This window comes from Amblyomma maculatum, chromosome 6 (genome assembly GCF_055883805.1).
Source record: "Amblyomma maculatum isolate TAMU_Amacu chromosome 6, ASM5588380v1, whole genome shotgun sequence".
Classification (NCBI taxonomy): domain Eukaryota; kingdom Metazoa; phylum Arthropoda; class Arachnida; order Ixodida; family Ixodidae; genus Amblyomma; species Amblyomma maculatum.
In genome coordinates, this window is record NC_139349.1 from 110,400,672 (window position 1) to 110,418,577 (window position 17,906).

The 17,906-nt window shown below is 47.0% G+C and overlaps 1 protein-coding gene across 1 annotated transcript in view; it reads left to right on the forward strand.

The window, feature by feature from the left end:
- Positions 1-17,906, forward strand: part of LOC146186572 (cell adhesion molecule Dscam1-like) — a 283,106-nt gene that overhangs the window by 209,663 nt on the left and 55,537 nt on the right. Inside the window, exons 13-14 of the mRNA XM_084608063.1 lie at positions 14,679-14,852; positions 15,921-16,062. Coding sequence (XP_084464189.1) covers positions 14,679-14,852; positions 15,921-16,062 — 316 coding nt within the window. The remainder of the gene's footprint in view (positions 1-14,678; positions 14,853-15,920; positions 16,063-17,906) is intronic.

The window sequence follows — 17,906 nt, forward strand, 5'->3', positions numbered from 1 at the left end:
TGCGGGAACAACGTCTCACTAAGCGGCGGCGCCGTGTCTTGGATCGGCAAAGATGCCGAGTCGCTGCCGAACTACAGGAAGAAGAAGACCGTCCGACGGTACAGCAAGAAGGAGTCGAAGCTCAGCGAGTGCATGAAGGTGAAGTTCGACTTTAATTTGGCATCTCATCATCGTTCAGACTACCCAATGGGAAACCGCCATTGATCTTGTCTACCAAAAGGAGATGTCACATCTAGGTATCGTGTATCCAAAATTGAGACAGTGGCAAACTACTTTACAGATCACCGATCAACCTTCGTGTCTATAAATCCTAACGCTGAATAAACATGTTATTTACACACGTCGAAATGGTTACAGTGTCTCAATCGATTAACCAGTGCTGCCTAACATATCGGATAACCAAGCTCACCCAAGCCGAACCCTAGCTTTCGCTACTAAGCCACTGAGCTAAGCCACTGATCTTTTCTTCTTTTTTTTTTCCCCCACCCTGCGAGGGTGCTGCCCTGTACTATTTCCCACACGCCGTGCTTCGACTAGCAGTGTTTCAAGACTGTGACAACAAAGGTACTTAGTGATTTTAAGAGTACAATAGCTTACTGATTCTCTTGATTTATAAATCTCTGTCAATTATGTCGCAGGCTTCAGCTTATCAAGCAGTGTTGTTTGTTCTAGAAAAGCCCTCGAGGAAAAATTCTTATGGGCAGCAACATCGTCTCCTGCTGTGCATGATACAATCTGCCATGATCACCTGGTATACTTCCCCTTAGCGCCGTGTTTACGTTGTTATCGCTCCAGATAAATTTAGCTTCCTTTTTTTTTTTCTTTTTTGAAGCAACACAGTAAACCAGTTTGAGTAAGATTATCAGTGACGACTGGAAATTTTGCCTCCCTTTCTTGAAAACAAAAACTACTTGCAGTGCATCTGAGTGAAGATTAAAATTAAATTTTTAGTCTTTTGTCCTTCTCGAGCCCACTGTGTATGAACTCACAAAGATATAAATATCTAGCTTACATGCCTCGACACATGACCACTAGCCCTAAATTTAATGCTGAAGACATGAGCTTTTCTTTTCTTTTTCTTTTTTAAGCTCAGAAAAGTTACTAAGTGAGCTTTGCTGAAAAAGCAAGATATGTAGCAGTACGGTCTCGGGTTCTGCCTTACAGTGTTTATCAGCTGGAAATTCTCACAAATATTGTACATATTATCTCATATAGCGAACTTCAGATAAGTCCACTTCATGACAGAGTAAGGTATAACATTTGAAAGGGCGCCTCATTATGCCTATTTTGCCCCATAATGTCCCTATTATCTCACTCTAAGGTTCAAAATGCAAAAGTCTTTAACTCCGAGATTTGATAAAATTTTATGGTGTTCCAACTAAGCTTTCTTCTTATTATTTGCTTTTCATGTTTTGTTATATTTGAGTTTTTGTGTCAATATTAAAATGTACACGTCGATTTCTAAATTTGCGTCGAGTTTCGCTTCACCGTCTCCTAAAAGACGTAGATGACCTTAATTTCGGACAAACTCCTCGCGGAAAACAAACAGCGTCCAGGAAAGTGCGCGATATAGTTGCGGTTTTGTTAAAAGTGTTCTCGTCTCTGCGCGCTAACACAAAGCGAAACACGGCCGTATGCAATGTCCCCAATGGAGAAATGCAATATGCATTCCTCGCTTCGGAGAGAGAATGAACGAAGAGAAAATAAAGCTGCAGGCATCAAGTCGCCACTGTAGCTGCACGTAGAAAACAAAATTCGGTCACCAGGAAGAGTTCTGCACAGCGCATGCATGAACGGCTTCTGCGAGTTGTTGCTCGCGCACATTGCTTCTTGAATATTGTAGGCAGCGCAGAGTGCAGCAGTGTAAGTGAGTGCAAAATGACGCGTGTGTAGCAAGTGCCAAACTACGCCATACGGCTTCCCCGCTCTTCCTGTCTCTAGGTGCTTTTCCCAAATTGAACCAGGGAAAGGAGGAGAGAAACGGGGTGCAACAACAACAGATTCGCTAGTCTAACGCGCGAGAATGGGGAGCGAGGACAAAGCAAGTCTCTCCCGCCCGGTATAACGTTCGCTTATCGACGACAACACATTGCTTATTCTCCCTTTACGGCAGCGCTCGGGCGCTGGATTTTCCCTTTAAAAATGCATTATGTGCCACTCGCGGCCGGGGAATTGGAGGCTCGTCCCGTATGCAAGACGCGCGCGCTCCCCTCACCAAGCGGGAAACCCCGGCGCTGCCTGTGGCAACGCGGCGGGAGGCCAACCTTTCCTTCCCGCGCACTGCACGCTTCACGCGTAAGACTACGGCGTTTGCTGCGCAGGGCACTGTGCAATTGCACCCGCCTCTCGCCTAGCTCCGCCGAGATTCGAGACCGATTCGTGAAGCGCGACCGATTAATAACCACTGCGGTTACGACGCAGTTTAAATATCCGCGTTTCGTCAAGCAACGATGTGTGCTCGTTACCCGTTCTGCCCGACACCGAATTTTGCTGCGCGTGTGCGAAATTTCGGTAATGTATGGTACAGTTTCTGGTGCACTTCCGGTGAACGTTCCATTCGGAAGCTGCGCCTACTTATTCTAAGGCGCGTTTTGCTAATTCGCCTCCTCACCTGCTTCTTTTTTGGCATTGTAGAAGTTAGTTGCTTCGTTTTTTGCTTGTTTCAGTGACTGTAGCGCCCATGTGGGTATTGTTAGAAAAATTTAGCATAGCGCGTTCTGCGATATGCTCCTGTGAAGTTCGATATACGTGTCTAGAGTGGAGCGCAGTCCTACCAGTGCGCAGGCGCGTCGGAGTCCCGAAGGAAGTGTATCATGGCAGGGGATGGCTTCATTCTAATTCTCTCTTTTGCCGCATGTAGTGGCGGAGAGAGATCAACAAGCATTGGCAGACGGTACTAGTAATTGTTATATGCATACTGCTGTGACGCAGGTAGTACATGCATCAATTACAAACATGTCAACGATGTTCATTTGCTCCCTTCGTAAGAAAGGACATTCCTCTGTCATGTTTTTTTTTTTTTTTTTACTTTTTTTTTCTTACTTCGAGAAAGCCTTGAGTACATCTGCGGAAATAACGCAACTCGAAACTTCTGCATCATTCGCATTTTATCTGTACTCTCATTTATTGCATTTAGTATACTTACTCTTGCTTCCTGCGCAACTGTCTACCTGCTTCCACCCCGCCGGGGTGGCGCAGTGGTTACGGCGCTCGACTACTGTTCCCAGGGACGCGGGATCGAATCCCGGCCTCGGCGGCCGCTTTTCTATGGAGGCGAAAAGCAAGGCGCCCGTGTGCTGTGCGATGTCAGTGCACGTTAAAGAACCCCAGGTGGTCGAAATTTCCGGAGTTCTCCACTACGGCGTCTCTCATAGACTGAGTCACTTTGGGACGCTAAACCTCAGAAACCAAACCAAACCAAACCATCTACCTGCTTCCTTTCCATCTGTGCTTTTCTTCATTTTCCTCACTCTTCAAGGTTTTTATTTATGTATTGTTCTTAATTCTTATTCGTCTTTGCTACCCGAGAGTAAAAAATTATCTCAGGCATACCTTTGTGTCAGCATTTTCTTAAGTGCTGTTATATTTCACTGCCAAAACAAACTTCTATCGCGATTTTCATTTGTGCAACAATTACACACTGGTATACGGCGCCATGCGTGGGTGGACGCCATGTCCGCAAACGCCCTTATCTTCTTAAAACCTCAGCCACAAAAAAAAAAAGAAAAAAAAAGGGCACAAAAATGTGCTTTCGCGGTTGACAGACACACCATGGCGTATATCGTGACGAAACCAAAACACCGCTCGCTTCTCGGCCAAAACACCAGGAAAGAACTAAATGAGAGCACCGCAATTGTCTCCGCGAACACGCCATCTGGGAAAAAAAAGACGATGTCGACGACAGTGCGCAACCGAGCGCAAGAGGGGAGCAAATCAAAACAGAACAAAAGAGGTGATAAGAAAGAAAAACAAAAGATAGCGAAAGTCGCGTGAAGAAGCGAGGCGACAGAAAGAGAGGAGCCCGCGGTATTCGGGAACACGCCGAGCCGTGTGCCGCCGTCCCTTGACGATACTTTAAACCTTGGCCAACTGCCGGGCGCGCCTGAGAATCCCGCGACGGAGCCTTAAGCGGCCGCGCTACCACCACCACGCCCCTGACAGATGACCAAGCGGCGATTAGATCCCGGGCTTCTAATCCCGCGGCCGCGGGAGATACGCGCGCCGACGCCCAGCGGCTCTCGGGGAGCGCGCGAGCTATAGGCTCAGTGTCGTGCTCGGGTTTTCATGCGCTTTCTCCGAACGCAGAAAGCTTCAGCGAAACGCAGCAAAGAGGTGCTACGGCTCTCCTCTCCTCCACTCTTCACTCCTTCCTCCACGTCACTGGCCTCCCGCCCGACAGTGAAGCCAGGATCATATTTTTTTCCTCGCCGAAATCCTTCTCTGCTGCCGCTGCCCCGGGACGAAATGAGAGCGGAGGTTTCGCTTCTTCTTCGACGTGCGTGTGTGTGTGTGTGTTTCGCACGCCGGCATCGTACTCGTCGCGAGCGTCGTCGTCGTCTCGCCTCTCCGAGCCGTAGATAAATCATTCGGCTCTTATCGTGGTAACGCTATTATCCGCGGCCCCGGGACTCGTTCAAAGCGAGATCCCTGGAAAGGGTTGTAGGTGGAGGCGGGAATCTGGCGATCGAGTGAGGAGGCGCGTTCTTCGTGGTGGAACACGCACCTCCATCAATGCCCGGTTAGGCTCTATCAAAATCGAGTAGTAATTTCCTTCTGGGGAGCCTCCCGTCCCTTGCGAGAGTGATGGTGTCGGTTTTATTTCCAGAGAAGCCGGCGTGAAAGAATAACGGGATGAGGATAAAGGGGAGGTAAACGAGTTAAACACAAATAAGATCCAATCGCTGGACACCAGGCGATAAGTGAAGTATAGGTGGGAAAAGCTGAAAAACGGAGAATGTGAAAGATCTGGGTTTTCGTTTTAACTTTTGCACTACCTAGCGGTTTAAACTGGGCTCAGTACAGTGGGAGAATGAGAGCGTGTTTATTTAGTAGACTTCTCCTGGTGATCATTATTTCTCGCTCCTCTTTTTTTTTTTTTTTTTTTTTTTGTTCTTGTTGGTATTCTACATGATTTTGGTACCAATATATCGACATAATTCTATGATCTATAGCATACTTTATGTTTCAAAGCGATTACCTGACTCTTGGTAAACTGCTCCAGCTTTTAAAAATGTCCTGAAAAATTGCGTATAAAGGTTATTCGCAACTCAGCATACCTGTTGTAAATCTGCCGTACAAGGTGTCACACTTGTTCACCGCGTTCAGCTTGCGCCGTACAATGGACGACCCTTGTCCGTAACTTTTTCATAACCTTGCCGCACAATGTGTTACACTTTCTGCTAGCTCATAAATCTACCGTAAAAAGCATCACGCTTGTAGATCACGATCATAACTCTTACCGTATATGGTGCCACACTTGTTCATAAGGTTCATACCCTAGCCGTACAAGGTGTCACAATTGTGCACCAGGTTCTTACCCCCTGCCATACAATTCATCACACTCGTCCATAACATTCATTTCGTTACACCTCTTGACAAGATTAATTGTAGTAAGATACAACTAAAGAAAAAATTGGCAGTTGCTAACTGTGGGCAGTGGTACGCGATGTATGTATTACTCCGCTGAGCAGTAAACAGAATCAGTTTTTGATGTTTAAATACATCGAACAACCCAGAGACATTGCAATTGTTGAGCTTGTAATTTGCTCTAATGGTTAGCTTTTTATTTAGATAACCAGAAGAGCCTTCACATCGGAGTACTTTCTGTCACGGGGGAAACGTGTTCGGCGGTTTTTGCAGACTTGAGTTGTATCCGGCTAAAGGATCTCACTAGCCCTGTTTACATGAACCCGACAGGGGAGGGTCGAGTTGGGGAGTTGAGATGAGTGGACTCGACCCTACCGGGTTTACATGAACTCCCGCCCCACATGTAGGGTAGCCTACTGGGTATCGCCTGGTTAACCTCCCTGCCTTTCTATTCCATTTTTTTTTTTTTGTCTCTCTCTCCCTACCCGACGAGAGCATAACCGGCTCTGGACGAGCGGCGATTACGGCGGCACCTCGCATCGAAGCGAATAGCTATCAGACTGCACCCGATTCCGGTTTTCCACCACGCGCATCGCTAGCGTTTTTCGTACTGTTCTCCTTTCCTGTGCCCCGACTCTATCCGACAGCGTTTAAATGCTTCCTGGAGCGGGGTCGAGTCCAGCCAACCCAACCCCTGCACGGGAGTTGACAGGACTCGGCCCGTCGTCTTCTCGACCGGACCCGACCGGGTTTACATGAACCCGGTAACAGGTTTTCGACCCGATAACTCAACTCAACCCGCTTTTGTCGTGTTCATGTAAACACCGCTACTGGTGTGTGTGGACGAATAATAGCACAATGACCTTAAATGAAAGGCCACCTTTAATTTTACCACACGAACTGATGGGCAAGTTGATCATTTTTCAATTGAAGCAAGCCTCGTAACCTTGCACTTCTTCACTTCAAGCTATGTCAAATTTTACGCCCTTGCTTTTATATGCGGGGAGTTTCCTCGCGACCTCAGTTTACAATGGGCTCGCACTCCTGCCGCGACAAATGCAAAGTAGTCAGTTTTCGTTAGCTACCACTAACTCTTGGTGAAAGGAGAGGTGCCAGGTGTCTTCAAATAATTATCCTCAAGGAAGTGTCTCCAATCTGAGTAATTGTTTAATACGCGCTCAGATAATGCGAAAATAACGCAATTACTCCAGCTCACATCTCTTTCATTCAGTTAAGTCAGCATGTCGACCTTCCATTCCCCCGATGCAGAGGCAGCGGAGTAACCTTCATCAAAAAATAAAGTAACACGCAGCCAGCGTTTATCTGCAGCGGCGCTTTGTACGTGTACATTGTCTGCGCCCATTACAAATCGCGTGATATCGCTCGATCGTTCAATCTCGGATGGAGTGCGTGAAGGAGCGTGAAGAAACGCCGGCACACGGTCAAATAGTGAATAGCGGGAGAAAGATTAACGGGCGGTAATCGGCAATTAACGATCCGGAGAAGAGAGTAGAGCCCCCCTCCCCATGCCGTACACGCGGAACGCGCTCTCTGCTTTCTCGCACGTGCCACCAACGCGGCTGCTGCGGAGCAGCCGGCAAAAGATAACCGACGCGCGGACAATGAGGGCTGCCGCCAAATGAAGATGGATGACACCTGTCGTCCCTCTTTCGCGTCTGCTCGCTCAGCTTGCGGCGACGCGTCGTCGGCGACTCTGGTCCGTTCCTTCCTTCCTCACGTCACGCCTGTGGAAAGTCGTCCGCATCGGCTAGCATCAACTCTCTTACTCTGCTGTCTCTCTCAAAACTGCGCAACTTCGACGTCACTCTTCTTGGGTTTGCCTTCTGTGCTTACGTTCTTCACCCGATCACTGCATCTTATCAAAGTGGGCGCTTATAAACTCATCCCCGATGTGGAAACTTAGGTTAAGCCGCGCACAGCGCCGCGGTGGCAGAAAAAGTGCTGCATAGAGCAGCAGTGGCGTGTGAACACCAGCTGACCAGGAGCAAGAACGGTGATCCATCCGCACCGCTCGCCCTCGAGAAAAACGAAAGAAAGCGGTGTTTTGGGTGTACCTAAAGATAATAAAAAGGAGGTGCAGGCTCGCATACTTTCAACTTAGCTCGCGTACCGGCATCATCCAGGTCGCGCGAAGGAGCAACGAGATGTGACGAAGGAAAAATAAAAGTAAAAAAGTAACGAACGCGCGGCACTGGCATCGCTTGCGGAGGAGGTATTCTGTTTATCGGCTTCATCCATTAAGATTTTCTCCATCTTCCTTTTTCCCCACGTTTCCTTTACTTTTGCCTCGATCGCTGATTGGAAGGGAGGCTGCGTTCCGCGTAATTAGTTCTCGCTCCAAAGTGGAGCGCGCGGGGTTATCGATTCGCCTTTAAGGTTTCCAGTCGGCTCACGAACCGATAACGCACCTCTCCCCATACTCCTCTTTCCTCCCCTGCCTGGTTTCCTCATTTTCTGGCTTCTCTGTTGCACCCACTCACCACCGTTTTTCTCGTTGTACCCCTCTTTCTCTCTTGTGCGCGCAAAATTCGTTATTGACTAGATATAAATCGAGTTAAAAAGCACCGCAGCAGCCAATTTTATCTCGCGATCTTTTTCCTATCACTGAGGTTTGACACTTCTCCATTTCGGCTCATCTTTTTTTTTTTTTTTTGTTCCCCCGAAAGGTATGAAGGCCTGTGTAATAAGCGGGAAAAACTATGAGGCCGGATCAATGGTCAATTATTGGTCCCCCACCCCTCCCTCTGCCGACGCTGTGAAATTAAGGCTATCGACTCGGCTCAACAGCGTACTTCTCCGAGCCGCCGCACGTCGGCGGAGGTGCGCACCTGACCAAGAGGTGCGAGATTGCTCAGTCATATAGTGTTCGAATCTTTCGCACATCTTAAGAGGGTAGGTACGGAGTATAACCTTTGTTATAACACATAATCAATGAAGCGGATTACCGTTACGTGCCGCCTAATGAGCTGGAAAATGTGTGCCTTAAGAAGAAAGTAAAGACTTCAACTACAGTTCCTTGATCAATTCTTTTTTTTTTTCTAAGCTTAAACAATTACCCATTGTTTCTACTGACACGGCTAATTTTTTTTTTTTAGTTAGACTAGCCATACTGCGACTGCAGTTTGGGATCCGTACCAGCCTTACCTGATCACCAAGTTAGAAAGCATACCAAACCGACCAGCCAGATTTATTTGAAAGCAGACGTGTAAGCATAACAGGGATAAAGAAGCAAATCGGACTGATCCCCTACAGATAAGACGACAAAAGCAAAGGCTTAAACTCCTGCACGCTATAAAGCGACTCACCGGGCATTGAAAAACAAAAATACGTACAAGCACCTCATTACATTTCCAACAGGAGAGATGACAGCTTTAAGATACGCGAAATTACCTGCAAGACGAACTAGATGAAGTCTTCATTTTTCGGCCGCAGTATTTCTTAGTGGAATAAGGAATAAGCTCCCGACTGAAGGTGTCAGCTTTGACATTACGCAACATAGTTTGAATGTACGCTTGTTCCTACTGGTTGTCTAGTTTACTGTTTCACTGGTTTTGATACACTGTTCCTTTGTTCTTTCGTCCTACTTCCCTCTTACTTATTTATTTTGTTCATTTATTTGTCGCTTTCAAGCTTTACCCACTCCCTTCTATTATGCTTCGGCGATGGAGTGTGTACTGTTAATAAATAAATAAATAAATAAATAAATAAATAAATAAATAAATAAATAAATAAATAAATAAATAAATAAATAAATAAATAAATAAATAAATAAATAAATAAATAAATAAATAAATAAATAAATAAATAAATAAATAAATAAATAAATAAATAAATAAATAAATAAATAAATAAATAAATAAATAAATAAATAAATAGTGTTGCCAGCGGTGGTGCGCATCACAATAAAGAGAAGACACGCTAATTGGCAAGCCGGTAAAATAATAATCAACTGTGAACTTCCCAACTGTTAGACCTATTGAGATACTTGAAGCACGCCCTGCCGTGGTGGTGTAGTAGTTAGGGCGCTCGACTACTGTGCCCAAGGATGCGGAGTCGAATCCCGGCCGCGGCGGCCGCTTTTCGATGGAGGTGAAAAGTAAGGCGCCCATGTGCTGTGCGATGTCAGTGCACGTTAAAGAACCCCAGGTGGTCGAAATTTCCGGAGCCCTCCACTACGGCGTCTCTCATAGCCTGAGCCGCTTTAGGACGTTAAACCCCATAAATCAATCAACCACTTGAAGCACGAGCAATACGTGTCGGGGGAAAGGCGAAGGGCATTGCTTGGTTTGGCTGGCAAAAACGTGCAGGAACTGATAATCTGCACTTTTTCAAATTGGTGTCTGTCTGCACCTCGATCAACAGCCTGCTTTACGGATTTTTTTCTCGCCCGTGTACAACGTATTTACATCGGTTCAGGCCGGTGACCCCGTGCCAAACAAATACCGACCCAGTGACGTACTAGTAGTCAAGGGTTCGACGAAAGTTCGTCTGGTCAGGCATGGTAGTTGAGTAAAAAGAGTTTCAGTCACTGACCAAGTCAATATGAAAAAAGAAGACGTTTCGGAACCCCTACGGGTTCCTTGATCACAATGAGGCGGACAAGGCGAGGGAATGGAAATTTAAAGGCGAAGCTGGTGACGTAATGATTGTGAATAAATTAATGGCATGTTTCCTGTTGTGCGATTCATGATTCGGGTTGTCGTCTGGATGAAAGATGACTCAAGCAGCAGCCGCGTTGTCAGATTCTTTTCTTTAGCTAAGATTGTAGCATCATCCCAGGCAATTTGGTGTCCCGTCTTGTGCGCGTGTTCTGCCAGTGCACTTGAAGCAATCTTATTGTTCCGGACATCACGCTGGTGTTCTTTCAATCTTCGTGTGAATTTCCCAGTTTCACCGATATAAACTTCACTGCATTCGCTACATGGTATCTTATAAACCACACCAGGGAATTGAACAGAAGGCAGGGGGTCCTTAACATTAACAAGCATATTGCGAAGCTTGCAGGTCGGCACGTGTCCAATACGCAAGTCATATTTTGAAAATACGCGGGAAAGAGCTTCGCTAACACCACGCATATAAGGGATCCTTGCGCTGGCCGAAAAAGTCTTGGGAGTGGTTATCCTAAAAGAATCTGACAACGCGGCTGCTGCTTGAGTCATCTTTCATCCAGACGACAACCGGAATCATGAATCGCACAACAGGAAACATGCCATTAATTTATTCACAATCATTACGTCACCAGCTTCGCCTTTAAATTTCCATTCCCTCGCCTTGTCCGCCTCATTGTGATCAAGGAACCCGTAGGGGTTCCGAAACGTCTTCTTTTTTCATATTGACTTGGTCAGTGACTGAAACTCTTTTTACCCAGTGACGTACTCTGTACCCCTAGTATTCGTAGGGCCCTATCGCCTCTTAGTGGAAAAGAGAGTAGCAAGATTTAGAATAGGGGCACCCTATCGGTTAGGGGATATGGTAATAGCGGGGTGTTAGTGAGCACGCGCTGAAAGGGCGAGAGGTGCGGTTTTCATTCTGGGCATGCTCGCTCGCTCCCTGCTATTCGCCTATCGCCCTTACCGATAATGCCCCTATTCTAAACCTCGCTAAGTAATACGAGTGCCAATGCTTTGCTGACTGCCCTTAGCATAGCTGGTAGCTGGCGCCAGCTGTGCGCTTAAAAAAGGAGCTTCGCCATGAATGTAGAAATGAAAATGACGTGATGACGCGCTTCTCGCAACAGCCTACCTTTAGTATCCGGCCGTCAAGGGGCAAAGGCAACAAGTAAACAGTTCTTGGAGCGCAACATCACGGGTCCACGACCGCCAGTATCGTCCAAAAACCTGCACGCATATGGTCATAACCCTGCACTTGAAATGCTGAAAGCTCTGATCATAGTAAAGGTATATGGCATACTACAATAATGCCCCTGTGAGGGCGCTGTAGGTACAGTGTATAAATAAATATAAAATAAATGAAATACTTGGAGCCCACCTTTGGAGGATTAGCCTTAGTGGCAATATAAATTCCTCTGCTCATTCAGCTGTGGAATCATAAATGCGAATGTGAATGAATTTTGGAGACTGAAACCAATGATATACATGTTTATGTAACGTGGATATGCGCATATCAGGAAAAAGGAAGAAAAAAAAGTGCTGTTGAGTGAAAAATATCGTCATGTCACTTTTCTTAATTACTCCTTCGACAGAAAACGCTATCGTAGGGAGAAATAAAACCCATGGGAGATTTGCTGTGTCTCCTTTCCAAAATTGATAACTTGGAAGAAGTTGGCGATTGTGTTGAAATGCCGTATGTTGTATAAGGCATCCACCATGTACATCGAACGAAAAACGAACCGGCAAGTCTCTGTTCTTCGTATAGCCCTTCAAACGGAGGCTTTCGAAAACGAGCAAGTCCCAAAGGTTGCTTGAGGAGCTTCCAAACACACTTGGAGGTCCCTAGCTAGCAGTCTTTACAAGCGCTGCTCCGTGGTTCGCGAAAAGCCTGCGAAGTATCGGCGAGGAACACGCTTTCTTTAAGTATGTGTGCACTGTGAGCATTCAGTTCATTGTGACGAAGAGTTACACTAATACACATATCTACAGGTCTGCGTATCACGTTCACCATAAAGCTGACATTGTCTTAGATAGACTTTAAATCAATAGTCTTGCCAAGAACGCGGAGAACTACACCCAGAAAACGATGCTATTTAACAGACACCAGACTTTGACTATCGAGGTAAAGCCGGAAATATTTAAGTGCTAACGACTAAAAGGCAGACTAGCTGCTTTTGTACGTGAGTGCATCAGTACTCTTCCTTATAAAAGCCGTGAGTGATATCTAGGCCTTCTCTTGTGAGTGAGGCCCGCTGTTCTGCCAGAAGCCCAAGTGCAGACATCGTCGGCGTACAGTGAACGCTGCAAACCAAGAGAGAGTTTTCATTGCGAATCCGCCATGACGCAGCTAAAAAGAAAATGGCTCAGCAAGCTGCCCTGCGACACCAAACCAGTGCATGCGGCTATGCATGTTTCACTGAGATATCCGCAGTAAAGATCTTCAGCTCACAGTAAGGTCCAATAAACCCCGAATGACGTCACTGGGACTAACAGCGTCACAAATACTGCAATAGTGATATTGTTCTAGCTTCGATTATTCTCAACACCATCCCTGAAGCTTGGAGTCAATTATCTTCTCCATAATTTTGAGTAAGTAGCTATATTTAGGCTTTCTAACCGGAAGGAGTGGAGAGGCAGAGCGTTTTCCTGCAGGGCTTTAAAAATTGTCAGGGATTGTACTTGTTGAACCTATTATAGTGCGAAAACACGGCAAGATGCAATTTCAGCTGTATATGTGGCGCCGTCTGGGGGCCACCGTGTCAATTAGCGTAGGTTTAATCATGGCCTCCGCGAACAACTCCGGTGCAATGGCGCGCTTGATCGCGGATGCCACAAGTTCTGTTGGCGTGTCTTATCTTGCTTAAACCTGGTTGTAATGAGCAAAATTATGCTCTGCGGTGGCTCAGTGGCTGAGACGCTAGGCTACTAAACCCGAGTACCCTAGTTCGAATCCCCACCGATTTTTTTTTTTTTTTTCCTTTTTTGTAAGGGCTCTACAGTAGGTCATGGTCAGTCATTGTTCAGTCAGAGGCTCCATCACTCTCTCTGTTGGCTGGCGAATTTGAAACATCCCTCAGGGAGACTCGCTTGCTGAAGCCGCTTTTACCGGACTTAGCTTGAATTATCCGCGTGATGCCACGTGCTTGTGACATCAGGAAATAACTTAGCCAGTCAGAGCGACGGCACAAACAAGAAGGAACAAGATTATTAATCGGCGGTGGTGAGCGTATGAGCGTTTTCATCCTAAAACAGGAATCACATGCGCAATCTTCCATACGTGCCCCCGCCGCGTTGGCTGAGTATAGTAGGAAGGTCAACACGCTTCGACGGAAGCAAAACGCGACGTTCCCGTGTACTCTGTGGTGCCAGTATATATTAAAGTCCGAAGCGCTCCGCTACGAAGTCCCCTCGTATCATGTTTAAATATCTCCAAAAGAACAGAAATGCCTCTAGGCCCAAAGTTTTGAAACATGCTCTAAGTCATGAGAGTGTAGCGCAAAACGACGACAGACATAGAAAGGGTACACAACACAGGCGCTCTCTATGACTATCGTCTTTTTGCGCTACACGCAGTTAGACACCCTACTTGGGCGAGCACCTGCACTGGCACGGCCGCTCGATCTCCCCCTTGCGAGGTTAGGCAGTCGTGACACCCGGTGGCGTGCTACACTGCATGATGACTGTGGCGGGCGGCTAATTCACGGCCATAAGAAACTTCCGCTCAAAAATTACGAATCATGGCGTTCTTTAGCCAAGCCGACCTCACGACAGTAAAATCAAATCGACCATTTTTCGTGGGATGGTGAACACGCGGCATGGTGTCTGAACTGCTTGCGACAAGATTCAACTTTGTATTCTGCTTGTGGTACTATACACCGCCATACACGTCCATGTTCGTTGCAAGGGACGTTTCATAAATGCCTTCAGATAAACTGGATAAGCTATGGCCATTGTGAGTGATCATCGACGCGTACACTTTCGGCGCGCGTCATGCTTCGCATTGCACACATTTGCATCTTCAAGGTCGATATATAAACAAAATCACGTTTCCAGGGTTCAGTGAAAGTTTTCGCTTTTTTCCCTTTCTCTATGTTAGCGAAAGTGACAAAAGAGGTTTCGTTTCTTTTTTTTCCTTTTTTTTTGCGGCATTTGCCAAAAACACCTGAAGCTTTTCACTCTCGACACCAGCTACGTTTTTAAAATGAAACCCTGTGGCGCTGTTTGACTACTCGCGTATCTTCTAATATTATGTCTTACCTACGGTGCCCTTGTTGACGATCTTGTTGTCAACAAGGGCCTGGTATGGGACCCGAAAGGTCATTTTCATTTTTTGACTTTGTCAGTGGTCCTATCTTCATATGTTAGTAATGCTTCATCCTGACCAGACGATGTGGCGTCGAACGTTAGAGTATGTCTCTTACCTTCCTTCGTGTTCCCCTTTTTTTTTTTTTTTTCTTGCAGAGCCGACTGCTACGGAATACCGACAGATCCTCAGCGGTCCAGACTACCAGGTCTTTGAGAATGGCACACTACGCGTGGCGCAAGTGCAGGTGTCGGACCGCGGTTCCTACCTGTGCCAAGCCAGCAATGGAGTTGGTACGGGACTTAGTACGGTCATCACGCTCAAGGTCCACGGTGAGCCTTTTTCTTTTTTTTGCGAACTGCAACGGATCTTGTAACCTTATACAACTTATTTTAAACTGGTTTCAACCTGCTGGCCAAACAACAATCACCACTGGTGGCACTCAAGGCATTGTTGCATACCTCGTGCAATATGCCTTTTCCCAGCTGTTTTAGCCTCCATTTCACGCCACAAATTTTAATGAACGAAATGACCTATCCTAGAGAAATCAGACAACTTTCCGCATACAGCAGTGACAAAAGTACGACGCTAATCAAGAGAAGCTGGTTGACGGTTGTACGCATATTCCATTTTTATAATCGCAGAAAGGGATGGACAAAGACAGGAACGTTAACTACAATGATATTAGATTGAATTTGTCCACGTTTTTCTGCGAGTCTTCCTTCGTGGCCCTAAGAAACAAAACAACAAACCTGAAACTACTCTTTTATTTTATAAGAGAACTGTGTGCGCATAGGTAGGAAGTTATGGTTTTGTAAGATAATTCGTAACGTACCGTCTTTGCCAAAAGTAACCTGTACGGAAAGAAATCAGCTGTACGAAAAAAAAGCCCATCACTCTATCTGTCCATTTTTTGCCTTTTGGAATAGATCAATTGGGCTCCAAACACGGCTGAGAAGCAAACCTTGCAGCCTGGCTACTTTTGGCGAAGAAGGTACATGCAAAGGGTGAAATGAAGCCACTGGAATCACGTGATTAGTCCGCTTGTGCAGTGACACCACAGTGGCTCCTTTTTGTTTTCTTTACTTACTTAAAAGCACGTACGAGAGCATTAGAGAAAATGTGGTGGTAGAATAGCTGAGGAGGAACGGTAGTAAACGACATGCTGCTTGCCAAACGGTTTGTATGCAAAAAAAAAGTGGACGACGCTGCACTTGAGTCACTAAGCAGGAATCTTATTCATCTTAAGCCCTGCATGCATACTTCTTCCTTCGTCGTCACTTTTCCTTCCCTTGCCAGTGCGCGCAAATGAAGGAAAAGAGACCCACAGAACTGTTTCGTTTTCGCTCAGCGACTAAAGGAAGCCGCTCCGCATCGACACGTTTCCCAACTCTTCGCAGTGCCGGCGCGGTTCGGCGAGTCGTACCGAAACCAGACCGTGCAGCGGGGTCACAGCATCGGCCTCGAGTGCAGGGCCTTAGGCGATGCGCCCATCAGCATCAGCTGGAGCCGCAATGGACGCCGACTGGACACTCACAAATTGTGCGTTGCTTCCCCCTCTCCTTTGCACCCTGTCTCTCCCTTTTTTTTTTCTTCCTGTGCTGCCCCACCGTACTCCCTTCTCCTCTCCTGTCCTTCCGCAACAGTGTTTTCATCGTTTTCTGACGCGACCCTTCTCGACATTCTGGTCGGCGTTTCGTCGTGGCCGCGAGGAGCCAATCTCGCTCCCAAGCCGAGGGAACCGGCCGAGAAGGGGAGGGCGGGAACCCGCCGCGGTAAAGAGCGCGGAAAGAAAGAGAACGAGATGAGGGAGAAAGGGTCGCTAGGGTGGCTGAGTTGGTGGGAAGAGGCTGAAGAAGAAGGAGGCACGAGAAATGCCCATCTGCTGCCAACTTCCGCGCCATTTTTTCCCGTGTCGGTGTCGCTCCCAACTGCGCGGCCGTGGCGGCGTCTCCACCGCGCGCGATCATTAAAGGGAAACGAAAGGCAACGCGGCGGCAAGCCAAGCGCGCTCTCTGGGTTCGAGAGGAGGAAGAGGCGCACGAAAAGGGAAACTTCTGAAGGGACGTCCCCAAAAAGGAAGAAAAAAGGAAGCTCGCGCGATGAGGAATAAAGAAGAGTAAAGACGTGCAACTTGGCACGCGAGGACAGGAGTGGCTGGCGGAAGAGGGTGAGGAACCCGTGTCTCGTTGTCGGCGTGACCGTTTCCAGCAGGCCCTTCGCGTTGTTGTCTCTGGCGTTGACGGCAGTCGTATGATAAAGTAGCCGCGATGGAGCTTGTTTTGCGCTCGGAACACGGACCCGGTACATAAGGCGCGCTATGCAAGAGGGGAGACCCCCCTCATGGCTGACGCAATAATAAAAACAAACGATCGGCTGGTAAACGCGTGCGCGCGTAGAAGTGTTTTGGTCTCGAATTGCCCCGCGAAGCAAAGGTCCATTAGAGATGAACAAGCTCTAACGAGCCGGCGATATTTCTTCCTTCCCCAGCGGAGGCCAAATGAATTCGTCCCAGCCGGCTTTTCAAAGGCTTGGCCCCGCTCGGGGCTCTTTTTTATCCCGGTCGTTTGTTTCCACTTCGTGTTTTCTTCCCCCACGTCCTCCGTTCCGCTAGTGAGCGCCACTGCCGGCAAACACGCCCATTGGGAGACGGGGAGTTTCTCCCGAGGAACAAATGAACCGTATCGACGGGTAACGCTCGGCGGCTTTTTGCGCACCCGGACACTGCTCCGGCGACAGCTGTGGTACAAATCAGTGGCTCCGCTCGTTCACGAAGATTGCGGGTCCGGAGGCAGAGGGTAAGGACAGAGAGTGCTCGCGACCCAACTTGACAAGAAGGGCGCATTAAGACGAGAGATGTGTACCGCTTAAAAAGTAAAAAAAAAAAAGAAAAACAGATTTGTAACTTTCTGAAACGTGCATGGACATTTAATTGACAGCTAGATAACGATTTAGCAACAGCTGCCCCTCGATGGCATCTCTTACGAAGCTTATTGTCTGGACACATCGTATAAGCTTACGAAGGGCAGTTGTGTGGGCGCACTTTCTGTGATTTCAGAAAGTGGTTGTTTGCGACTGGAATTGAGCCAATACCGACGTAAACGATGCCAATCCAAATCTAGTTTCACGTTGACACAAACACTACACTGAGCTTCTTTCATAAGCACCATGTAGTATTATCGAGGAGCACTGAATTTTAACATTCGTCTCAAAGGCATACAACAAAAACAGTATTGGTTGCTTTGACACTCCCTGCGTAACACTACCTTTGCGTGTCTTTTTTTTTTTTTTTTGAAGGAAAAGGCAGTAAAAAATTGCAAATGAAGAGCCAGATTGATGAATATTATAACTTGTAAACGCACGATGCAAACAAAAAAGTGAAACGC